The sequence below is a fragment of the Hypomesus transpacificus genome, chromosome 13 (assembly GCF_021917145.1).
Source record: "Hypomesus transpacificus isolate Combined female chromosome 13, fHypTra1, whole genome shotgun sequence".
Classification (NCBI taxonomy): Eukaryota; Metazoa; Chordata; class Actinopteri; order Osmeriformes; family Osmeridae; genus Hypomesus; species Hypomesus transpacificus.
In genome coordinates, this window is record NC_061072.1 from 13,618,360 (window position 1) to 13,643,863 (window position 25,504).

Here is a 25,504-nt window from a genome sequence, read left to right on the forward strand (position 1 = left end):
GACCAAAACCTCAAGCCATAAAAACAGTTTCTTTCCATCCGCTGCTGCCCTCTTCAACAAGGCCAAGGGCTCACACAGACCTTAACACTTTATCTGCACAATGATACAATGCCATATTTGCACTTTGTTCCATATTTGTAATTCTGTATTTATACATATGTATATTTATATGTATATTATAGCTATATTATACTTTATATTTGATTTTATATACCTTTCCCCTTAGTATTAGTTTGTTAGACTTTGTACCTTTGTATAGTTAGACTTGTTTAAACGTACACAATTTATTTAAGATCTATTCCTATATGTTGCACCTTCCTGCCAAAATAAATTCCTTGTCTGTGCAAATTTTCATGGTGATTAAAACCCTTTCTGAATCTGATTTATGTTGACTTACCGGGATCTCTCCGGATACACAGGTAGAAGAAGATGGATTTGACAACCAGGAAGACATAGGGTGTAGCCAGGCTGGTCAGAGTGGTACCCATGTCCCTGCAGTAGCCAAACACCTCATAACAGAACTCAGTATATGCAGCCCCTTCCAACAACAGGTGAAGGTAGATAAACACGTTGTTCCTTTAGGAGATGAAACAAAAATCAATCTATGTCCTAAAATGAACGGACCAGTGTTAGGGTAAAGTCCTGATTCAGGATGACACAATCTATTCTCCTCCCTGACAAACAGTGAGCTGGAGACTTAGCCAGAACCACCACTGATGAAACAGCCTGTGTAAAGTCCTTTGAACCTTTCATTTGTAGGTTAGTATTACTGAAATACTGCTAGGGCCAGTAGGTCATTTTAGGAACTTGTTTTCCACAGTTTGAAATTCAACAAAGGAGGCTTTTCCTTTTCCTTTCACCAAAAACAGGGATTACACAAAAACCCCACACATTCAATAAATAAAATAGTTTTTATTCACCCACCCCATGCCTCAATATCGATATCTTATAAAATACAAAACAATACTAACATCTAACAATCTTCCTATGAAAGTCTCAGGTGTGTTAATTGTTTTTCTTGTGAGTGGGACGGAGCGGAGAGAGTATCTCCCATAGGTTCTTGACGACCCCCCTGCTGTAGAAGAACCTTGTGGAGTGTTCCGGTCGGGGGCCACAGAGGTGGCTGGGCGCAGTGGGGTGGCAGTGCTGGCAGACAGAACCTCGGAGCTTGTACCACTCATTGGAGGTCTGGTTGACCAGAGCCAAGTATGAGTGAAACAGGAAGTAGCTGGCCAGCAGAAAGCAGACAAAGACCAGGAAACCAAGCATGAAGACAATCCTTGGGAAGGTCAGGAACAGATGCTGGAGAGGGAGGGAGAGATGCATAATTAACCTGTATTTAAACATTTGGGTCCTCCATCTCGTTGGTGTCTTACGTCATCGCATTTGAAGGAAATGTTTAAAGTTTTCAGAAAATCCTCTTCCACCCATTCTTCTTCACCTGTATGATGAAGGCAGTCCCTGCCTGCTGATGCTGCCCGTGCTGGTCCAGGTAGTGAGCCCTTAGCAGCCCTGACCTCAGCACCGCCTGCAACAACATGTCCCCCGTCAACACCGCCATGGAGCCCGCCATGCCGCACACGCTCAGTAGGTACATCAGGAAGTAACGGGTGTTCTGGGCCCCAACACAGTTGTTGACCCAGACACAGTGGTGGTCGAAACGCTGCACACACCTGTTACACACTCCTGGAAACACAAACACACACACACAGGCCAGAAGACAACAGATAATAACAGTTATCTAAGCCGTCAGGATCCAATAAGTGATTATTGGCCACTCATTTTAAGCTTTAAACTCAGCCCAGGTTAATTCATGTTGGTCAGTAGTCAGCCCAGTGAATCAGGTCTGCTCTACTTACGACAGTGTTTGGATCTGGCTGGCTTGACCAGCTGGCAGGTGGGGCAAGAAACTCCAGGGTTGAACATTGTCCCGTCATACGGGTACACCTGCAGCTGGATGGCATGCTTCCTCCTGGTCACCGTGCCTACCAGGGGGTCAGGAAGATGTGCGGTTTGATAAGATGTTTCATTGCATCCAATGTATCTGCTAAATGTCAGTGTGATTAACCTGAATGAAATTCCTTTGATGGTTGAAGTGTCAATTTTCATGTGGAAGTAGGAGTTCATACATTAATGTTGACCTACCGGGATCTCTCCGGATACACAGGTAGAAGAAGATGGATTTGACAACCAGGAAGACATAGGGTGCAGCCAGGCTGGTCAGAGTTGTACCCATGTCCCTGCAGTAGCCAAACACCTCATAACTGAACTCAGTATATGCAGCCCCTTCCAGCAACAGGTGAAGGTAGATAAACATGTTGTTCCTTTGGGAGATGAAACAAAAATCAATGTATGTCCTAAAATGAATTGACCAGTGTTAGGGTAAAGTCCTGATTCAGGATGACACAATCTATTCTCCTCCTTGACAAACAACAGTGAGCTGTGGCTGTGACCCACCGCTGATGAAACAGCCCGTGTAAAGTCCTTTGAAACAAACTCCAGAGCCATTTTGGTGTCCAAGGTGACAATACCTGAAAAGCAAAAAAGAGAAGCATAATCTGCCATCAGTCTATAGGTCTTGGTATCCTTCAGCGTTATTACAGCGTCACACTGTGTCAGTTCTGAGAACTGCAGAAGTCAGAGTAGCAATCATCTTACCCGAGTCACTGAGTTGAGTAGTAAGCCAAAGGGAGTTTGTTGCTGACCAGAATATTTGCAAACCAGGGCAATGCACGCCAACACCACCACAACGTACATAACAAACAGGGTTAAAAAATCCATCGGTCAACCTTAAAAGTCAGTGGAGAAAAGAACGGCGTGTCACCAGTTAACTCACGTTAACTAATTGTCAACAAACAACGACAGAACTGTTAGTGCTAGCTGGAACGAACAATGATACAATCGAATCAAATTACTGTACTGTAATTCAACTCCTACCATACAATACAATGGCAGAGATAGCCATCTAGTAAAATCTGCAATCTAGTAAGTCTACCTGGTAGCAACAGGTGTGTCCACTATGGCTAGTAACAATCAAGCTAATATGCTAGCTAGGTAATGATTTCACTGTACACGCGTATTTTACTATTGGCAGCGATTTAACTGGCAACGTTCTGCTGTTTCTCACCCCAATAGCTACACTTGCCTTTGACCTTTCATGTAGGTTTTGATTTTCATATTATTTAGTGTGTATATTGAAAATATAGCTCCCTACCCAGAACTGTACACAGTCCCTTTCCGGTTTCCTCATTCTCGCCCATTCTGTTCTGGAAGCATTGATTTGCTTTACTTCCTTAGCATGTTGCTAACTAACCATAGCAGGCAGTCGATAGGGTATTCCAATGCTAATGCTACTAGCGGGAAGCATGCAAGGAATTACGAAAGGGATAAACTCAGTACAACAAGCATGTAGTTCGACTGGAGGGAAAAATCACTGACAACAGAGCCACAATAAACCTTTTGACATTATTACTTTCGTGCATCACAGAGTATGGAAAATATGTTTTTGCGCATTATGAATCTGTAATATTATTCTACTTAGTATCACGGCAATACACACCGAGCCCAAACAAAGTGGAAACTATGTTTACTAATAATGTTTACTAAGAAGTGCCTCTGACTGAACTTCGAAACATTGACAACAAAGTGTAATCGAAGCAATGTTTCATATGTTAATTTGGCAACATGGTCATAGATTCTCCTGTGTGTTCCCCAGTGTTGTTACTCGGCCACTCAAAGTCTGTAAGAGACATTCTACAGGTCTTCAATACACCCGATGGATCTTGTTGCTGGGCTTGCCTGCTTGCATTTTCAAACAGTCCCAGCACTCATGTTACAGCGTCAACAAGGTAGAGCAGCACAGGAGGACTTGCTCTTCGGGATGAGAGGAGTACAGGAGCCTATTAACACCTGGACTGTAAAAGACTACTGTACATCATATAAGGTATGCTTATAGGTATGCTTACATGATGAGTATTCTCAGTCTAATGGCTAAACACTCCCAAAAAGACTGATGTGCATGTTCAGTGGTTGGCTAAACTTGCTACCTAATTACTGTCATTCACAACACATTGCATTATCTGCTATCTAAAATAGCCTATTTATGTCTGATGATAGTGAAGGTTGCTATATGAATTCATCCTTGCAAGTTTGTAAAGTTGTATTTAAATCAGTTAATGCAATTACCATATGGGAAATAGGAACTGTAGGCCTATTCCCACTCAGTAAAAGAGTTGTTTAGCCATGGACTCAACAGCCTGGAAAATGTTTTATCTCATGCTCTCTGTTACTCATGGACATGAGTGCCATTTTGGGTGCGTTGTAAGATGAGAGTTTGATTGAGGGGAACAGGGTCTGTTTTGGAATACAAGTTGAATTATTCAGGAGGCCTCTGTGCTCTGGAGGGTTCCTTACTGAGACATGTGCTTGTTAATAACACACGCACACGCACACACACACACACACACACACACACACACACACACACACACACACACACACACACTCACACACTCACACACACACACACACACACTCGTACACCACAGCCATGAGCAGGTTATGAACATGTTACAATCGTCCAATCTGAGCACAGTGACCCTCCTACGAGAGCCACAGGTCTAACCAAAGGGGCATGTGTTCCTGAGGGGGGCCTGTGTCCTCTGAAGGTTCAGCCCATAATCCCACTAATCCACAGCAAAGTCTTAAATGTCCCCTGCTCCTTTTCAATGGACCAGACACTGAGGTACACTCACTCACGCATAGTACACGCTTACAAACACTTCAGCACACATTCAACAGCACACCGGGCAGGCAGACGCTCCAGTTAATGTTCATCAGGCTCTCTTGGATCGCCTTGCAGTGATTCTGGGCCAGGAGTGATCCCTCAGAGAGCCACCTAGCCGAGAGAGAGGGAGCAGGAGCAGAGACGCAGGGGGGTATTTATAGAAGAATGAGGCCTCACAATACCCTTTTTGGAGAGAGAATGATGAAGGAGAGAGAGTGGAGCGAGCTCGTCCCAGATTTCTGATTAACACTGCGTGTGCGGAGGGCCGGATCGGGCTGATTCAGAGGAGAGGCTCCGTAGCTCGCTCCTCCCTGACTACTCGGCATCTCGCATCATGCACTGTCACCCTTTCCTCACAACGAGGTGGGCCTGGCTCTCTGTGCGGGGCTTCATGTGGACGGGGGCGTTCTGAATCCTCGGCCCGTCTCCCTTGACCGGGGAGGCTGTGAGCGATTCAGACGTCCGGAGAGGAGATTGACAGACAGGCAGTTTGCCTGTGCTATCTTATAGTCTGAGACAAGATGAAGAAGTTTCTACAGCACAAGAAGGGCAGATACTCCTTCCGCCAGAACAAATCCGGTCCACGTTATCCACCCAAGGATTTCTGTAAGTCTCACTGTTTCAACTGTTTGGTCAGAGCATGTTACTGTGTCAGAGCTATGGAGCCTGCCAAGAAGAGCAGAAGCTGGGTCATATGCAATGATATTAGACCATCTTTAGCTCAGGAGGCAAAATTAAGAGTGTTATTCTATATTTGTCTGTTGACCAATTAATGAGGTCATACAAGTTCTTGTGCTGTAGCACATTCCATGCACTGAGCTGTATGTTAAAATACCTCCACAATACTATACATTACAATGAACCCACATTGTAGATATCGTCTATTGACACATTACACACATTATCATCCATTTACTGACAAAGTCGCCTGTTGCTTCAGCCCTGTTTGTTGTAGTGATGTTTTACAGGGTCTTGCAGGCTTGAGTAGCAAGGCAGACTCAGGTGCTACAGCCTCAGTGTCAGTCTTGTCCGGGCTGTAAAGGATTAAGTTCAGAGCGATGAGTGTGCTCTGTCCCTCCAAGGTCAAAGCACTTCTTCTGCGATGACTCCTTTTAGCTGCTGAGGAGTTGAATCAGGTCAGTGACCCCTGAGGGCTCCAGCAGAGTTCAGCAGGGGAGGAGAGAGAGAGAGGACACCGTGTTCTGTCACTCCCGGAGTTGCACTCCTAGGCAGGTCCACGAAGTGGAACGAGCGCGCCTCCAGGATTTGAAGTCTTCTCATTTGATCTGCGCTTCAGTCGTCATCTTTAAACAGCCGTCGCTGAATACCAATGACATCTTAGCTCTGTACTGGTATCCCTCGACAGCTCAACCCTTCTTCGATCTCAGCTCTTTCATTCTGACACCCTTACATTTCCTGTCGCCTCCCCCATGCCCTCCCCTCTATCTCTTCAAAGTCCTCGCCATGCCATCGACCAATCAGGGCTGGCCAGAGGAGTTTGGCTTTCAGCTTGGAGGAAGTGGTCCCAGTTACATCCTGTCTGTGGAGGAGGGCAGCAGTGCCTACCTGGCAGGGCTGCAGCCAGGGGACCAGGTGCTGGAGATCGAGGGCAACAACGTGTCCACGATGGGCAGCCAGGCCGTCATCTCCATCGCCCAGACCCAGAGGAACATCCCGCCCAGCATCGGAGTGGTGTCACGCATCCAGCAGGTCTGAACTCTCAGTTTCTCTCAGGGTGTTTTTATAGTCACAGAGGTACAGCCTATTGTGTATATTTTATGATTCTATTGTAACATCACTGCTATTGAGATTGACTTGAAATGACAGCCTTGAAATTCTCATACAAACAACTGTTTGTTAATCTCTCTCTGTCTCTCTCTCTCTCTTTCTCTGTCTCTCTCGCTCTCTCTCTCTCTCTTTCTGTCTGTCTCTCTCCTCTGATTATGTCTCTGCTATTTACTCTATTGGTTTTCTCTTCCACCCCTAGATGGACATAACGCCAGGCCCTGACGGTCGTTTCGGCTTCACCATCGTGGGAGACTGCCCCCTCCTGGTGGAGGACTGCTCTCCCTGCTCCCCAGCCGGCCGAGGGGGCTTGCGGGCCGGGGACTACGTCATGGAGGTGAACGGCATCCCCGTGAGGCAGCACGAGATGGCGGCGGCCCTGATCAAGGCCTCGCAGGGCCGGACGCTGCGGCTGGGCGTGCTCTGTCTGGGCCCGCGGCAGAAGAGGAGCAGTGGCAGTCTGGAGGAGAACCAGCTGGGGGGGAAGGGGGGCGGCGGGGGAGACGGCCTGAGGGTGGACCGCAAGCACAAGGCTCTGGAGTTCAACAGGAAGGTGAGGCAAAGGGGCGTGGGGTGAGGGGAGGAGAGGAGAGGTTTTATAGTTCTCACTGGGGATACTGCAATCCATGGTCGGTTGCATGTCAGTTGCATTCTTGCAGCTGGGTAATCTGTGGTGGAACATGGTAGTTAATAGATAGATTACTCTAGCTACAAGAAAGTTGTCCACATTTGCGTTTGTCAGCTGGCCCCCTTCACCGTGTGCGTGCTGTTAGTCTCTTCACCAGCCTGTTCCCATCCCAACGCTGTTTGTGCTGTGTTCCAGATTGACCAGATTTTGGGGGAGGAACCGGAGGTGAAAGAGAGGCTATTTGCTGTGCTGAAGCAGTACGCTGCAGAGAAGAAAGTCGATTGGCTGGCCTCGGTCCTTCCGGACATCCTGATCACGGACGATCAGCGCCAGCTCATCTCCAGCATCAGGTACCCAGCAGCCCTTGCTCTTTCGTGAGCATGTCATGGGGGGACATGGCTTAGGAAGGTCCAGTCCGTGAATTTCATTTCCTGAGATTTCATTCGCAAGCCTGTCCTCTTCATTCTCGGATTCATATTATCCTTACATTGCAATCAAAGGTGATTGCAGTCCATACTGGGCCTTTACCTCAGAGCAACTAAGCTGCTGAAGTCTTTTTCATGTTTGTACGCTAAGTCATCAAACGGTTCCTACGGTTCATTCCATGTTGGATGCAGCCGACCCCTCAATCCCCATCTCCACAGGCCCAGTGAAAAGTATGGGTAATCTGTTAGGATTTATTTGCAATGACATTTTTAACAGGCTTTTCCCTGTGTCTATTCTACTGGGGGAGGGATTAAGGGGTCTTGCTTTGGGACCATTAATATGGATGAATCCCACAGTGCCTTTGAGTGGGTAGCCTCCATCTGCCACAAAAGATGGGTTCATGGTGGACTCAAAGTCTCTCTGTCTGTTGTCTCAGGGAAACTGCCGGGCTTCAGAGCCAAGGTGTACAGTTATGTGAAGACAAAGCTGTCACAAAGATGATGACACCACCCAACATCTACAGCTGCTGGAGGACAGGAGTTGTCTCTGGTGTCTCTGCAGCAACGCTTCATTTGTGATAAAGGCTTTGAATTTGATCAGAGGTTGAATATACAAGATACACACATGTCATGAAAGATTCCTTCATTATAAACTGGACAGTGTACTTCATGCAAAACTGGAGTCTCACTACTAATGCCAGAACCCTCAGCACCTTTCCTTTTTACGTTGTGCGGATTACAAGTACTTTCATGTCCAAACCCAGGGAGGGACAGGTGGACAGCTGTCATCTGATATGAAACTGCCTGCCGTGTAATCTAAATCTCTAATCTGATTGACTGCCCCCCCCCCTCCCATACACATAGATATAAACACACACACACACATACACCAGTGGGGAACTGGGCTAATGAAGCAGCCACACCCTAAACCCTGATTATCTGACTGAGATGAGGAGCTAAATCCTTTTCACCCAGTGCTCCTGCAATGACAAAGAGGTAAACAATGTTGCAATGCCTTACTGCAGTACAAGTACAGAGCAAAATGATGGTCTGTGGTTGATTAGTGATTTCAGGGGCCCTTAATAAAGGCTGGTATCTGAAGTCATGAGAATTAAGTTGAGTTTTATTGCATTTGATTTATTGTCATGAATAATGGATGAATATTCAAGCCCACTGTTACATCCTTAGATTGGTTTGTTATTACTCTGGACTCCCACGTGATGAAATGTCGTCTTATTTGTCCAATAATAGCTTCCCGTTCAAAATGCCATCTCTCTCATTCTCTCTCTCTCCCCTCCCTTTCTTTCTGCAAAACTCGATGGATTTTCTCCTCATTATTGCGCTAGAAGCTGTAGCTGGTCCAAGTGTGCCATTTCCTTTCTGGACGATGCACCATGGCAACTCTAGACCATAATAAATACTGCATAGGACCTATACCTTTAAGCACCATCTCTAAACCTGTGCCTGCCAGTGTGAACCTCAACTGATGACTTGCAGTTACTTCAGTTCTGTGTGATGTCAAGCTGCTAGAGCTGCTATGAGCTGTTTAGGGTGAGTACGGTGTGTTTATGGTTTTGCTCATATTTTGTTCAGTGTTTTCGAACTGGTGACACAGTAGAATGTAAACACGCTTTGACAAATGTGATGCTCTGAATGAGAGAAACTGCCCGTAGTCATACAGATAATGACTGTCAAATGCCATCAACGTGTGTGTGCGTCTATGTGTGTGTCAGTGTGGATTGAAGGGTCATGCTGCTCTCAAACCTATCCTTAATGCAATGTGAAATACACTGTTGCTGACTTCTAGACTTGATTAAACAACATCTGTGCCTTTCTTTCTCTGCTCCTGGGATATGTCAGTTACGACATTATCATGTGCGATACAGCTGGTCTGTAATCTATGTCAGTTGTCCAGGTTGTTACTACAGAATGTGTTTCTGGATTGCATACACACACACACACACAATGGTAAAGTACTTGAACAGAAATAGTCTTTTCAATGTTTATGTAGGAGGCATGAGAATGAAGGAATGCATGTATCTATGGAACTGACAGGATTGTGAAGAAAAAAAAGCCTTGAGCAGAAGATTGTAAACACACAGCATCTAAATGAGACATGCTCTGGGAGCTGCTGGAGGGAATATCTTCACCACAGTGACAGCTAGGTACAAAGACAAGAGAACCTTGACTCTCTGGGAAATCCTCTGCTCTTTCAGTAGAGAGTCCAGAGGTTAGGGGCTGCTTTTTTGAACAACTGTCATCCTTGTGGATGTAGGAGATGTGTAGTCTGTATGGAATGTTTGATCTTTGTCACCATCGCCGGCTTTAGTAGTGTGTAATGACCGCGGTTGCAGTTTGTGGTGTTCAGGTGACTGTGTTATGAACGCTGCTGGTCTCATCTAGCTGTGATGGACCTAGACCTGGTCTCATCTGGCTGTGATGGTCCTAGACCTGGTCTCATCTGGCTGTGATGGTCCTAGACCTGGTGTCATCTGGCTGTGATGGACCTAGACCTGGTCTCATCTAGCTGTGATGGACCTAGACCTGGTCTCATCTAGCTGTGATGGACCTACACCTGGTCTCATCTAGCTGTGATGGACCTACACCTGGTCTAGGACCTGGAGCCCAGCCAGAAGGTGACACAGTGCCCATAATCACTGCTTGAATATCTGAGCGTGATGTTACTGCGTATGGGCCCACCCAGTCCACCCTGACGGACCAGGTGCAGGACTGAGCAGCACTCCAGACACAGCATGAGATCAAGGCGGTAAAATGGTGTCTCTCTCTTTGGACATTGGGACTGAAATGAGGTCTCCTAGTTAGAATGTCTTCCCCCCCTCCCCTCCACGCTCTCCCCTTCATCACCCCCTCCTTCCTTCATCCTCCCTCCATTTGCCTTGTCCCCTCTTGGTTATTTTAAAGCATCATTCTTTGTAAATCAGGTCATGTCATGGAAACTCAATTAGTTCTCAGAGAGATAAGGCTGTTTTCAGTTTCCTCAACTTTTCCGATGAAATGGCTGTTTGGGCAGATGTTGCTCTGGGCCCCTATGTGAACACACAGTTGTCATGGTGACAGTGATGGTTGTGAGCCAGAGGTGGGTCACTCAGGTGGTCGTCTGCAGGTATTAGCTTTGCACTGTGACATCTACATTTTATGGAATTTATTTTACTTTTATTTTGCCAGGCAAGTCAATTAAGACCATAGTCTTAAGTCTTAAGTATATATTAAATTAAATCATTTTTTATAAATAATCCATAAATAAGTTAACATACAGAATAACCAGCACTAGACATTGAGAAACACAGCACAGCAAACACATGTTGAGAGACCTACAGATGAAGCTACAGCACATCAGTGTGTCACTACAAATACAAGGCTCACTTAGAAGTGTTGCTATTAAGCTATTTAGACAGACACAGTGCTCACACACTGATAAATGATATAATGAATTATATAATGAAATAAACATATATTATAAAAATAAACATTTCAAGAATGTTATTGTGTTAGTTGTTTGGGAGACTATATAGTAGGGTTGGGAATCTTTTGGTACCTCACAATTTGATTTGATTCTTGGAGTCACGAATCGATTAAAAATTGACTCACAATTTTCGCTATTTTTAATCAAAATAAATAATAATAACATTACAAAAAAACTACCAATTGTTTTTGTTTTTTTACATTTGTGAATCGATGTAGACACCCACAATACAAACCGAATGACACTGAACTATGATTCAGCCAGGTGTTGAACAGCCCTTCTCCCTCATCCATAAACAGACATATGTAGTCAAGAGAATGTTCTGGGTGATATAGATCTATATTTATCCTGCTGAGTACCTTGGCAGGCTTCTGAATAGTGTCTGCGTAACATGAATATCTGCCTAATTAGTTGAACATTCCCCTATGGTGGGCAGAACTCATATCTGCTCAGAAGTTCCCTGCTCTCTCACTTTTCTCTCCCTCTCTGTCCTATTTGCTTGATTTAGCTGTAGTTGTTTTATCTACTGTTTCTGCATAATTGGCTGTTTTGCTTTTTTTCAGTCAGGCACATTGTCATAGCCATGCTTTCGTTAGAAGCTCTTGGAACTTTCTGCCCTCGTCATTGTGGAATTGCTCGCTCAGTTGTTTTTTCTCAGAACCTCCGCTTCGGTAGGCCGACTCATTCAGCCAGGCGGCGCTGGTCTGATTCATCGGGTCGTTGGAACATAAAATAACGAGGTGCTTGGAGGAGGTCAGCAGCACAGACTGGTGTGGGTGGAAATCAGCAGCTCTAGAGCCTCCCCCTTGTTTACATATGGCTGTATTTAAGATTACATCTCTAAATTGTACTAATTTGACAGTAATTCCTTTCATTTGTGGCTGAGCCGAAAATTACATTTGGATGGATGGTTTTATTTTCCTACAAACAATGTCATTAGTATTTGTACCATGTTGATCAGCTGATTTGTTGGGGTTTGTTTAAAACACTCTGTGTTTGTGTGTGTGTGTGGGGGCTGCACACTTGGCTGTGGTCCTGATCACTTACTGAAACGGTTTGTTTTGGTTGTCAGCTGTTGCCTTTAGATCGGTGGCACGGATTATAGCACATGTTCATCACTCGTGTTATGAAACACATATTGTGACAGGAGGTACAGTCAAATATCTGTCTACTTTATCTCTACGGCGCAGATCCATAGGAGGTTTATAAATGGGGAAGGGGAAAGATGACAAGGGGTGAGAGTGCAGGAGGGAAGAGAGAGAGACAGAGAGAGGCAGAGAGACAGTGAGAGAGACAGAGAGACAGAGAGAGAGACAAAGAGACAGAGAGAGAGAGAGAGAGCGAGAGAGAGGTTGGTGTAACAGTGATTCCACGCTCCCTCCCACACCTTTCCTTATGCTGTGTTCTGGCTCTCCAACACCGAGCTGCAGAGTGAGAACCTACGGTGACGGCACATCTGACAGGACAGCCTCAGAGTCACCACGCAGGCACTGTCCTCCTCTCCGTCCGTGTCTCCCTCCATCAGACCCCTCCAGATCCTGTCTTCTCCCTCACTGTCAGAGGTCTGACCGTGACCAGGGGAAGGAAATCAGCTTCACTTTTCAAGTTCCTGCCTCCTGTTTGTTTTCTTGTCTCTCCGGATGATATTTGACGCCGACGCATCTGTCAACTCGGGTCTCCTGGAAGCGTGACGCTGCCACCGACCTTCACACCCCCCTTTCACGATGGATGTTTTTGTTTCCGACACAGACAACTGAGAAGGGTTTCTGAGGCGTCGTCTGGGCAGCCCTCGCCAGGGAGCCCCCGTAGACTCCAGTGTCTCTTCCCGTCTCTGTGCTCTCTCATGCTGGTTCTCCTCTCACGATGTTCACCAGGATCTTCATCCCCAAGAAGCACCGGCAGCGCTTCGACGACGCCGTGTCTCAGAACCTGATCAACCGGATCTGCCGCAGCAAGAGCATCAGCGAGCCGGCTGGCACCCGGGGACGGCTCCGGCGCAGCCGCAGCGAGGACCACCCCGACCGCCACCACCGGTCCAAACGGGCCAGCTCGGTCCCCCGGGACCCCGGGGAGGGAGGCGGGGGTGGAGGAGAGAGGGAGAGGGGGATCAGGAAGTCTGTGGCAGGGACGTCAGGACATCCTCCTGTCGGAGCCAATCACAGGTGAGTACGAGTGGCGATGTGCGCTCGCCCGTGACCCCTCCCCCCCCTCTCCACCATCACCTCCTTAATCTTAACCCCTCTCTGTTTGGGAATGCTCTGATTGTTTGGCTTTGGGATTAAATCTGGAAGGTTTTAAATATACATTAATCTTGTGTATTAGTCATGTACTTGTACTACTTTCTCTATCTAGTATCTCAGTTTCTGTACAAGATATTAGATCACTTTCCTACATCTTTGTTGTAGCTTTTATATCCTCCAGAGTTAATTAGCTAAGTTCCTGTTCAGATCAGGGCTTGCAGCTTCCTAGCTGTCCCTCTGCAACACCACAGTGGGATTAGGATGATGCTATTGGCTGACAAACACTCCTACTACAAGCTCAGCCTTTAAGCATCTGCACAGCACACACATACACAATACCACACGCGCCCACACACTGCATGTTGGAATTTGTCATACAGTCATCACATCGCTGGTGGTTTATCAGATAGAGACCCTGGTCATACTCTGTGATTGGCTAAGCGTGTTGATGCTGGTATTAAACAGGCAGATGACCTCAGCTGACACAGAAAGCTACTTTGTTCTGGTAATCAGCTGGTGACATATTGCTGATACAACCTGACTACCTGTCTGTCACTTCTAATATATCTGGCGTTCCACACCACAGCTGCAGTAGGATCGTACACACACATACACTCCCACCTACACACACACAAACACGTGCACACACACACACACACAGCAGTGCTGAGCCTGCAAGATATTAGATCACTTTCCTACATCTTTGCACACACACACACACACAGCACGCTGAGCCTGCAGTCACCCTCCGTATTCAGTGAACCCTTCTGTATTCAGCCCGATTTATGTAACCGTCAGACAGACAATTGGGAGGAGAAGATGTGATTTTGCTATCTCTGTCCTCCTTCTCTGTCTGTGCTACTCCTGTTTACATCTCTGTCATTGCCTTGAGCAGTTTCTATGGCAACGGAGACAGCCTTCCCTAGAGGTGGTGTTTGACTTGGAGATGGCTGCATGGTGGTGTGTGTGTGTGTGTCTGTGGTGGTGTTGGTGCGGACGTCGGGGGGGGGGGGGGGGGGGGGGGGGGGGGGTCTTATATATTTTTGTTAAGGTTGAAAACACAGCTTGGTGTGAATGTGATCTGAATACACTGTAAACTTTCCAAACAGTCTCTCCAATAATTATGCATGGAGCACCTGTACACTCTCTCTCTCTCTCTCTCTCTCTCTCTCTCTCTCTCTCTCTCTCTCTCTCTCTCTCTCTCTCTCTCTCTCTCTCTCTCTCTCTCTCTCTCTCTCTCTCACACTCTGTCTCATTCTCTCTCTCTCTGTCCGTCTCTCTCTCTCTGCCTTTCCTGTCTCTCCTTTAGGACGGTGCGCGTATACAGAGGGAACCAGAGTTTCGGCTTCACCCTGAGAGGCCACGCCCCCGTCTGCATTGACTCTGTTATCCCAGGTGGGTGCTGCAGGGGCTGATGGGAGATCAGGATGTGTTCCCTTCACTGTAGCCCAGGTACAGGAAATGGAGGTGTTTTCTGAGTCACTGGAGGGAGGGAAGCTGGAGGCTGAACATTCAGGTCAGACAGAATTTGAAGACTGAAGAACTAAGATGAGTGTAGGTCATACCTGGGAGGTGAACATTGTTTATGTAGACTCCCTAGTGTGAGGACCATAGTTATTCATAGCGGGAGAAATGGAGGAGTTGTTATGGGGGTTTGCCGGATGTTTCTCTGTCTGGGTGCTGGAAGCTGGAGGAGGAGGAGGTGTGAGCGTGTGTCTGTGTGTGTGCTTGTGTGTGTGTGTGTGTGTGTGGTGATGACGGAGCTGCGTGCGCCCACCTCCAGGGGGCTGGTGCAGGCTGACTCAGTGGGCCTTATGGAGAGACAGATATGGATCAACAGTGGGCGTATGAGATCGTGATGCACAGGCAGGGAGGCGGGGACCGCACCGCCCCCAGAGTACACTCTGGTCTCGTGTCTCTCAAATGTGATTGGCAAATGTATCTATCCATCTATCCATCTGTCTATCCATCTATCTATCCATCTATTTATCAATCTGTCAGTTTGTCCGTCCATTCCTATAGCTGTCCAAAAATAATAATAACAACAATAAGATAATATTGTGTTTTTGCTCAAATATTGCCACATAATAATGGCCAGGAATAAACATTGTATGGCCAAGTTCAAGTCTATGACCCTGTATGACCAGTAATGATAACATTGATGTATTTTTATTAACTACATACTTTCCTATCATAAATCCTTCCTTCCGTCCTTAGACAGCCCTGCAGAGGACTGTGGACTCAAACCTGGAGATCGGATCCTCTTTCTCAACGGGCTGGACATGAGGTTAGTTAGTGTGTGTGTGTGTGTCTGTGTGTGTGTGCATGTGTGTGTCTGTGTGTGGGCCGGTAATCTGATAACGATACAGCTGAAAACGAATGTATAAATTGGTGTTCATCCTCGGACTCTCACAGTAATCAATACATTTCTTGTAGCCTCTAGACTTACCCACCATCTCTCCACATAAGTCCACCTCTGCAGTCATTATGATTCCAGGTAGGAGTGAGGAGCAGAGCTACAGAGGCGGTCTGTATCTCCAGGAGCAGGGCAAAGGTCATATGGGAGGATGAGCTGTCAGAGGCAGTGAGGGCAAGGATTTGTTAGAAGCAGTTCTCCTCAGAATTCTGTTGTTCATTACAGACATCATATTAAAGCCAGAGAAGGGAAGGTTGGAGGATGGTGAAGGATAGGGAATGTAGTGACATCTGACTCAGGTTCTCCAGAGGACAGAACCAGATGTCGCCTACTTTGAGGCTTGTAGGACACATCTTCTGTAGCCTCGGGAGGTTTCACCCAGACGTTGGTTGGTGGTGAGCGCTGGACAGACGGAGGTGTCTGGTCTGTGTTCCCCAGGAGCTGCTCCCATGAGAAGGTGGTCTCCATGCTCCAGGGCAGCGGCGCCATACCCACCCTGGTGGTCGAGGACGGCCCCACCTTCCACTCCCCCTCCGACCAGACGGAGCCGGTCGACTGCCCCCCTCTGGCTCCCCCGGCCGGGCCCCCGCCCCGGTCCCGCTCCCCAGCCCTCAGTTCCCTCCAGTGGGTGGCGGAGATCCTCCCCCCCAGCATCAAGGTCCACGGGCGCACCTTCAGCCAGCAGCTTGACCACCTGCTGACTGTCCAGGAGAGATACACCGTCTGCAAATCCCTGGAGACCTTCTTCCAGCACAGGTTGGAGAGGAAGGGGGGAGGAGAGGGGGCAAGGGCAGGGAGGAGGAGACAGGGGCAGAGGAGGGGTGCTGGAGGGGCGGTATGGGAGGAGCAGAGGGAGGAGAGGAGGGAGAGGGGTTGTGGAGAGGAGGGGTGTGCTGGGGTGGGAGGAGGAGAGGATGGAGAATCCGAGAAACAAATCACCTAGAGATGAATACTATATCAAGAAAGAGAAAAGGAGACATAAAGGACACATTGGAGGCTTTTGATACTCTTCTACAAGAAAAGGATGATCTGATGCCCTTGCCTGTCTGTGTGTGTTCAGGAACGTGGACACACTCATCGTCGACGTGTTCCCAGTACTGGACACACCAGCCAAGCAGCTGATCTGGCAGTTTATCTACCAGCTACTGACCTATGAGGAGCAGGAACACTGCCAGGGCAAGATCTCCCGCTTCCTGGGCTTCAAGACGGCAGGTACAGACTCCCCTCACTAGACCCTGGATGTAGGGGTGGATGGAGTAGTCTTATATGTTGTCCGTGTGATAAGAAAGTAGGTTACTGTGGGTTTATGTAATAATTTGGTGAGTAACTACCTTGTGTGTAATATAATGGATTGATGTTGTTGTTTGGAGTTATGTAAATACTGTAACATAATGTTACATAACGCAACTTTTCCCTTGATGGTTCTGTAAGTCAATAAGTAATTACGTTTACATGTATAAGCAAATAACAAGTGAACTTAATGAGTGTGTGTTCGTTTGTGTGTGAATGTGTGCGAATGTGTGTGCGTGCGTGTGTGTCCACAGCGGAGCCTGAGTCAGAGGGGCTGTTGGCCCCGGAGCACCATCGGAGGAGCAGCTCCATGCGCGTGACAAGCTCCTCCCACCGGAGCAGCCTCAGAGAGAGGAGCTCCGACGACTGCATCATCGGGACCCACCTGGGGATGGGTACGCTGCCTGGGAGGAGGGGAGGAGGACGGGGGGCAGAGGAGGGGGTGGAAGAGAGGGTGTGGAGGGACTCAAATAGGAGGATGGGAGGAAGGAAGGACATGGCTGCTTGCACATACATGACTGGTAGAACAACACAGCTGTCATGCTCACTTGGATGGAATCCTAACTGAAGATTTGCACAACACGATTGGTTGAGGATTCCTATCTTAGATTCATCCAAGGATGATGTGATCTTCAGCCAAGTAGACTGTACAGGTGTCTGTAGTTATCTGTGATCTGTACAGGTGTCTATAGTTATCTGTGATCTGTACAGGTGTCTATAGTTATCTGTGATCTGTACAGGTGTCTATAGTTATCTGTGATCTGTACAGGTGTCTATAGTTATCTGTGATCTGTACAGGTGTCTATAGCTGTGCCACACTGCAGCTGTGCTTCGCGTCTACTGCTCCATCCTCATAGTGCTGTCTCCCTCTGCTTGTCCCACTCTGTCTGTCTGCCTGTCTGTCTGTCTGTCTGTCTGTCTGTCTGTCTGTCTGTCTGTCTGTCTGTCTGTCTGTCTGTCTGTCTGTCTGTCTGTCTGTGTCCACCTGTCTCTCTGTGTCTGTCCACCTGTCTGTCCGTGCCCCTGCCCGTGTCTCTCTCAGGGATCCACGTGGAGCCCTCGGAGACCCCTGAGGAGAGGCAGTGTGGAGATGGGACCTCCTTCCCAGAGTCCCCCGACCTCAAAAACGTGGGTAGAAGCTCCACACAGCACTGCTCCATCCATCCACCTGGTCTGGACACACATCACATTCTAGACCATGTTATCTGTGCTTTCAAACTCACCTTCATTTGAAAGTCTGCAACAACAACAACAAAAAGACTCTCATTAACGCATGGTTGACCTTTGCTTCGAAGCTAAACGCATTGAAAACCTTTGATTGTTTGGACTTAAATGCGGTTCTGGCCCGGCCAATGGTTTACAACGTTTGTGCGTTAATGCGTCCCAAGCAGACCTTTGAATAAAGATGTGAAGTGTGCCAGTGTGCTAACTGCTTCCACCACGCCCCACCTCCAGATGTCAGGCGTGTACGCGGAGCTGGAGGGCGTGTACTCGGGGAGGAGTGGGACGGCGCAGCAGACTGGCTCCTCCCCTGACCCCGAGGGGCGGGGCCAAACGCACTCCCCCCTCACACACGCTAACACAGGTACTACACTGCTGCTGCGCTAGCGCACACCTACAGCACACACACCCTGCAAGCAGTTGATGATGCTTTCGATTGACACTGTTGCCACGATAACGCACATCCGACCCGTGACTTCAGACTGTCATGAGTTCCAGTAAACAGGAGGTCTCCTCATCACTGACATTTCTGATCAGACAGCAGGGATTTAAGAACCAGATGGAACCAGATGCGGCCAGCTGTAGCTCTGACCCAGCAGGTCACTCAGCAGTTTGGACTCTGCAGGAGGTGCCTCCGACTCAAGCCGGTGGCCATCTTGCTTAAATGCTGTGTCATACCCCCCGCACCACCCCCCCCCCCCCACTCTCCCTCCCTCCCCCAGGGAACCGCAAGACAGGTCCGTCTCTGTCGTGGAAGGAGCCCCTCCCCAGCCCGCTGTATGAGTTCTACCACCACGGCACCCTCCCCTCCCCTGGCAGCACCGACTCCAACCCCTACGTCAGCCTGGAGAGCCCCCCGGACGAGCCGTCCAGCCCGCTGTCCCGCCGCAGGAAGCTGTTCACCTTCTCCCGCCCCCCCCGCAGTCGGGACACCGACCGCTTCCTGGACGCGCTGAGCGAGCAGCTGGGACACCGCGTCACCCTGGTGGACGACTTCCTGCCTGGGGAGAACGACTACGAGGAGGTGGGAGAGACTGGAGCCCACATACACACACTGGACACACACTGGACACACACATACACACACTGGACACACACATACACACACACTTGTTCAAATGTATGTTTTTATGACAATCACATCACAGGCATGGACAGGTGCGCCAACGGGCGTTGCCATGGTTTCCATTGAGAGCTATGTTGCTGGGTGCACAACGGTGATTCATTTGATTATAGGGTGTGTTAAGGTCTAATTAAAAAGATGTGTGTGTGTGTGTGCTTTGTCCACCCTCTTCAGATGAGTTTCCTGGATGAGCAGGAGGCGAGCTTCCTGCCTCGCCAGCTCAGCAGCGCTAGCAGCGAGGACCACAGCTGCAGCAGCGAGGACACCACCTCCCTCACCTACTCCTCGGGCTCCGAACACATCCCACCGCCCCCCCAGAGCCCTCCGCCCCCGCCCCCCTTCCCGACCCCGCTGCCCCCGCCCCCCTTCCAGTTCTCCGACCCCCTCCCGCCGGTCCGCTTCTCCCCGGAGCACATCCCCCGCGCGCGGACGTCCTTCCAGCCCCATCACCCCATCATCCCCCCTCCGCCGCCCCCTCCCCGGGTCTTCTTGGCCCAGCGGCCTCCCCACCACAAGGTGCTGCCCACCAGGGAGGAGCTCCGGGCTGGTCGCCAGCTCCAGAGCACCAGGCTGTCCCAGCCTCCGCTTGCTGGCCTGGCCCCCCAGCCCTCCCGGCCCAGCCACCTCCCCCGGCAGCTCAGCCAGCCCCAGCCCCTGCACCAGGCCTCCTCCACCTCCCCCCAGCCCCTCAGGCAGACCCAGCAGGTCCTACAGCGGCACCACCAGCTCCACCACCCCGTCTACCAGCCCCAGAACCAGTCTGTGACCAAGGGACCAGCTCCCCAGCAGCAACAGAGCCAGCCCCCCCTAACCCCCCTCTCAGATCTCCAGGCTCACAAGGTGCCACCACCCCCGCCTCCACCCCTGCCTCCCCCATGCGAGCCTCCCCCTCTGCCCAAGTCCAGCCCCCGAGCGGGGGACACCAACCACATGAGTGTGAAGAGACTGCGCTGGGAGCAGGTGGAGAACTCTGAGGGCACCATCTGGGGACAGGTCAGCACCACCACTAGGGCTGTAGATGGATGGATGGATGGCTGGATGGATGGATGGAAGAAAATAAAGGATAGTTGGATAGTCATTAAGGAGAATGTGTTGAACTGTCTAGACAATATGATAATTAAAATCCACATGCCAGAAAGGAGAATTGACATTTCTTGGTAAGGTGTACTGCTGAAGCCCTTTGGAACAAGATACCATGAAAAATTAAAACTCTATTTTTGTCTGCTTCTGCAAGACTAAATGTCAACATTGCCACTGCACAAATACAATACTTTTTCATGGAAAGTTGACATTTAGAGAATAGAATAGGGAGTGAAAGGAATGGTAGCAATACCAATTTCTCTCAATGCCAACAAATCCCTCCTGTCGTCTCTTTCTGCCTCTCTCTCTCTCTGTCTCTCTCTCTCTCTGTCTCTCTCTCTTTGTGTTTCTCTCTCTCTACTTCTAGCTTGGTGAGGATCCTGATTATGACAAGCTGAGCGACATGGTGAAGTATCTGGATCTGGAGTTGCACTTTGGTACTCAGCGCAGTTCTAGTAAGTTCTTCCAAACTTCTGCCCACTGCTCATCTCACCATCCTCACTGTAACCCTGTCGTGTCGTGGTGCTACGCTGATCGAGCCTGTTGTTGTGTTCACAGCCCAGCTTGTTGAGACTCATGTTGACCATAATCCTATTTGGAGCTGCTCCATCCAGCTTCTCAGCACACTCATTCTCCATTCAGGCACCATCTCCTCCTCCTCTTCCACCTCCTTCCTCCTCCATCTCCCCTTACTCATTCTCCTCTGTCACCCTCCACCTCTCTCCCATCTGTCACTTTCAGTTCTCTCCCTCTTCATCCCTCCACCGTAGTGTGTGTGTCCCTCCCCTCCTGGTGCCTGGAGAACCTGTGCTGACACAGTGATTAAACCTGTCAGTCTCCCCTCCAGAGCCAGCCTTCCTGCCAGAAAGCTTTAAGAAGAGGGATGTGGTGGAGATCCTGTCTCATAAGAAGGCCTACAACGCCTGTGAGTACTGGGGCCAGGGCCAGGGCCAGGGCCAGGGCCGGACATGGGGTTGGGGGTTGAGGTTGGACCTAGGCCTGGTATTTCCAAGTAAGATGGTACAGTATGTGGATGTATTCCCACTTTTTTTTTTTTTTTTAATGTGTAAAGGGTTTGCCACAGGCCACTGCCTATACAGAACACAGTTTTTTATTGTACCCGTGTGTACAGTCACTTGAGTCCTATACTTTGCACAGCAATAAAGGGTGTCCTCCACACCCTCCTCTGCCCCCAGCCATCCTGATCGCCCATCTGAAGCTGTCTCCAGGAGAGCTGCGGCAGATGCTGATGACCCTGACCTCCGACCGCCTGGAGCCCGCTCACATCAAACAGCTGCTCCTCTACGCCCCCGACGACGACGAGGTCAAGCAGTACCAGCAGTTTGACCAGGACCTCACCAAACTCAGCGAGCCCGACAAATTCATCTTCCAGGTAATCGGATGGAGCACCACGCCACAAAACGTGAATCCCTAAGCTACAAGACTCTAGTTTGATTCCAAAGTGTTTTTTCCATGAGATCTGGCAGGTGGAATGGTTTAAAATGCCAGTTCGGACACTTGGACTCTCCGATAGGCAGTTACAAAACGATCGTAACCCTAAAACGGCTTGTTACGACTGTGGCATGTGTGTTTGTCAGATGTTGATGGTACCTGAGTATAAGACACGTCTGCGAAGCCTCCACTTTAAGAGCACCCTGCAGGAGAAGACTGAGGAGATGAGGGCGGGGTATGAGTGTATCTACAAGGCCTCCGTGGAGCTTCGCACCAGCAAGAAACTGGCTAAGATCCTAGAGGTAACATTGCTCGCTCATTGGTGGAGTTATAAGATCCTAGAGGTAACATCGCTCGCTCATTGGTGGAGTTATAAGATCCTAGAGGTAACATCGCTCGCTCATTGGTGGAGTTATTGATTTGCTGACTGGTTGGTGGCCTGGTTGTGGTCTGTTGGTTGTTAAGATGGATGTCTCTGCCCACAGTTTGTTCTAGCAATGGGAAATTACCTGAATAACGGTCAACCCAAGACCAACAAGACCACTGGCTTCAAGATCAACTTTCTCACTGAGGTATCTGTACAACCCTGACTGTGGAGTCTTGTGTTTGGTATTAGAGTCTGTATACAAAGTAAGACTGAGATTCTATCTATTTCTTCTACTTTTCATTCTGCTTTGTAGCTCAGCACCACTAAAACAGTGGATGGAAAATCCACTTTCCTGCACATTCTGGCCAAATCACTATGCCAACACTTCCCTGAGTTGCTCAACTTTGCCAGGGACCTCACAACTGTACCGCTAGCAGCCAAAGGTACAGTAACACTCACACCCAGACTCACTCTCCCTCCTTCCCGACTTTAATTCCTTGAGGTCACTTTGAGATATGTGTCAGAAAACGTTCTAAAACCCATTTAAGTATCTGAAAAGGTGTAGTTGTACAATGATTTTTCGTTTGTTTTTTTCCTCCAGTGAACCATCGAGTTCTGAAGGTAGAGCTGAATGACATCCACGCCACCATCCAGGAGATCAGGACGGCCTGCGTGAAGATCCCTGCTACACCCGAGGACCACTTTGCCAGCATCATGAGCGTATCCTTCCACCCACAAATAGTCCCTCAGAGAAGGTTTGTTCTTTTTGACCAGTAGAAACGTTGATCATTGGTAGCTTGGGTGCTACTCATTGGGACTCAGGTTGTATAACACAAGTACATTAGAATGGTAACAACAGAATGGTGGATTGGAAGCCACCCTAGTTTGACCCTTGACCCTGGCGTGGCAGGGTTTCTTAGAGAACAGCCACCCAGCGGTGCAGTCACTGGACTCACTGCAGCTGAGGGCCATGGAGGAGTTCTCCAAGGTGGCATCCTACTTTGGAGAAGACAGCAAGACCACCTCCACGGAAGCCTTCTTCGCCATCTTCGCCGAGTTCATCTCCAAGTTTGAGGTGAGACATTCAAAACGGATATGTGTTGGTCAAGGACTGGAATCCTTGTGATTACTAAAAGGATGTTAATAATCACAAATGTCCAGGGTGTGCATTTTGTAAACTGTTACAGTTTGTAAACTGTTACAGACTCAATTGTAATGCATGGCCCTCATACATATTTCTCTTTCCAGAGAGCTTTGACTGAGACACAGGCTACAGACAACCCTCGCAGTCCTCGTCTCTCCTCACCCCTAGCCTGGTAAACACATCCAGTGGAGTTCTCCTTTCTAGCCAATTGTCTTGCTAGCCAGGATGCCACCGGCCAATCGGCTTCTCTCCTTCACTCTGCTCTCCTCAACCAAAGTGCCAAGATTACACAGAGACACTGAGAACCACTGGGACAGAGACCACGTGACACTACCAGAAATATATTAAGAACGACTCCAGAATACATCATTCTAAGATCATATGATTTTATATTTGATATGACTATATTTGAAATTAAGCGCTTTGATATAGGCTCCTGATGTATGTTAGACGTATAGTAGGTGTGAGATGATTCAGAAGCACCTGAATGTATCTAGAATCGACATGTCTGACAAGTGAACAGGTGAGTCGGTGGGTTGAATATTTACAGACATGCAGAGTGAAACGACACACTGTAGATTTACATCCCATCGGGCTGATCATGTACATCAAATCGGCTGAACTTAGCTCACCGTCAATCCTTACCATGGCATGACATGTACTTTGAGTATTACATAATAGAACTTTTGGCAGGTTTCTGGTCCAAATGCAGCCCTTCTAACACCAGTGTCTCAGCAAAACAACGAAGGGTGATATCAAGCTAATCTGTCTCTCCTGAACCATATCTTAATCATATACATGACATCTGTCATACACATTTCACATGCATTGTGATATCACAGTTTTTTTAGTTTTTAGAATGATTTCATTTATCAGATTTTTTGTTATTATGAAACTGATGGTCCTACCCTCAACCATCTCTTGTATGAGATCAGTATTTCTTCTTGCTGCACAGCTTTCAGGTTACTAACGGAATACAGTGTTAACTATCTGTCCAAATCATTTGCATGTTGGTTCAGGTGTTGTATTTTACGTGGAAATAAATTGTGGATCTGAAATGATTTATTTACGTAGATTAAATTGTCTACTTTCTCAGAAATGTATATTAAACAAAAAATAATTGCATCGTGGGGTCTACTTAAATTAATAGATCATTTATTGATACATTACTTTTATATGTTTTCTATGTTGTAACTGAACGCATCTGGTTACTGTCCTGTATTAAATATTTATGTTGAATATTTGCTTTCGACACAATTGTAGCCTTTCGCTTGACTAAATAAACATTCACTTTCTCGCGACTACAGTCTGTTTTCTGGTACACTCGTCGGGTGATGCTGTTGCCATAGTGAAGAGCTTGGTAAAATGGCCGGAAATTCTTTGCCCTCGACTTTAGCTGCCAATGTTTGCGTGAACGTATATTATAACGCATACAAAAACTCATTGTTTGCCGATTACGATAAGCAGAAATCTAATGACAAAGTAAATCGACATTATCTGTTTGAACAGCCTTATTTGAGCTAATTACTCACTTCGGAGAGCGAGTGCGCTGCCCCTATCAGTGTTCAACATATTCTAACCCAACTGTTTTGATGTTTTTAAGAAAGAATTTGTTCACAGATTGGTGTATGTGGCAACTACATCTCCACAGTTTAACTCCGAAGAAAAAAGGACCACTATTGGAGGTAATTCCTTCATAAAAAAATATTGGAGCTCTGCAACACAACACCAGTGGCATCAGCTGTCAGCTTTTAATGTTAGGCCTATATTCAAATATGTTACTAGGTTACAATTGCATGGCACACACTGATAGCTAGAAAATTGTATTTTAAAATAGATTATATAGTCTGAATGTGGTCTCAGTAAATAGTAATGCTCAGGGTATCTCACAATAAAGATAATATGTGATAATAAACCGTGAATTGAAATGGGTTTAATTGACTATTAAATATGTACTTTTATATTTACAGAGTACTACGATGGTTTTTTATCAAAGTTTCAGAAAAACACACAGACTGAGGGAGTTACTGGTGTCCTCCTGTTGTATCCTAAATGTATCATCC

General features: G+C 47.9%; 2 protein-coding genes across 2 annotated transcripts; one reads left to right on the forward strand and one right to left on the reverse strand.

Moving 5' to 3' along the window:
• Positions 1 to 892: 892 nt before the first annotated feature.
• zdhhc4 (zinc finger DHHC-type palmitoyltransferase 4) lies at positions 893 to 3,312 on the reverse strand. Its single transcript, XM_047032038.1, has 7 exons — positions 3,215 to 3,312; positions 2,659 to 2,789; positions 2,458 to 2,531; positions 2,146 to 2,324; positions 1,860 to 1,985; positions 1,442 to 1,686; positions 893 to 1,302 (listed from the first exon to the last, which is right to left on the reverse strand). The coding sequence occupies exons 2-7, from the start codon at positions 2,779 to 2,781 to the stop codon at positions 1,006 to 1,008; spliced, it is 1,044 nt and encodes a 347-aa protein (XP_046887994.1). The 5' UTR covers positions 2,782 to 2,789; positions 3,215 to 3,312; the 3' UTR covers positions 893 to 1,005.
• Positions 3,313 to 4,495: 1,183 nt separating this feature from the next.
• On the forward strand, positions 4,496 to 24,688 carry grid2ipb (glutamate receptor, ionotropic, delta 2 (Grid2) interacting protein, b). The gene is made up of 23 exons (XM_047033004.1): positions 4,496 to 5,392; positions 6,243 to 6,496; positions 6,774 to 7,124; positions 7,395 to 7,549; positions 12,983 to 13,270; positions 14,658 to 14,743; positions 15,566 to 15,635; positions 16,203 to 16,520; positions 16,825 to 16,976; positions 17,309 to 17,449; positions 18,097 to 18,182; positions 18,510 to 18,639; positions 18,998 to 19,299; positions 19,573 to 20,391; positions 20,846 to 20,933; positions 21,326 to 21,403; positions 21,675 to 21,871; positions 22,077 to 22,232; positions 22,416 to 22,502; positions 22,611 to 22,740; positions 22,899 to 23,017; positions 23,208 to 23,372; positions 23,546 to 24,688. Exons 1-23 carry the CDS (start codon positions 5,308 to 5,310, stop codon positions 23,615 to 23,617), a joined length of 4,329 nt encoding a protein of 1,442 aa, XP_046888960.1. The 5' UTR covers positions 4,496 to 5,307; the 3' UTR covers positions 23,618 to 24,688.
• Positions 24,689 to 25,504: the final 816 nt, after the last annotated feature.

Bases quoted from the DNA above. Each gene is read 5' to 3' on its own strand.
- zdhhc4 (XM_047032038.1), bottom strand. From the start codon at position 2,781: ATGGATTTTTTAACCCTGTTTGTTATGTACGTTGTGGTGGTGTTGGCG. The intron at 2,532-2,658 runs GTAAGATGATTG...TTTGCTTTTCAG, and splicing joins TACTCAACTCAGTGACTCGG to GTATTGTCACCTTGGACACC. The intron at 1,303-1,441 runs GTGAAGAAGAAT...CTCCCTCTCCAG, and splicing joins GGACTGCCTTCATCATACAG to CATCTGTTCCTGACCTTCCC.
- grid2ipb (XM_047033004.1), top strand. From the start codon at position 5,308: ATGAAGAAGTTTCTACAGCACAAGAAGGGCAGATACTCCTTCCGCCAG. The intron at 7,125-7,394 runs GTGAGGCAAAGG...GCTGTGTTCCAG, and splicing joins CTCTGGAGTTCAACAGGAAG to ATTGACCAGATTTTGGGGGA. The intron at 20,934-21,325 runs GTAAGTTCTTCC...TCTCCCCTCCAG, and splicing joins TGGTACTCAGCGCAGTTCTA to AGCCAGCCTTCCTGCCAGAA.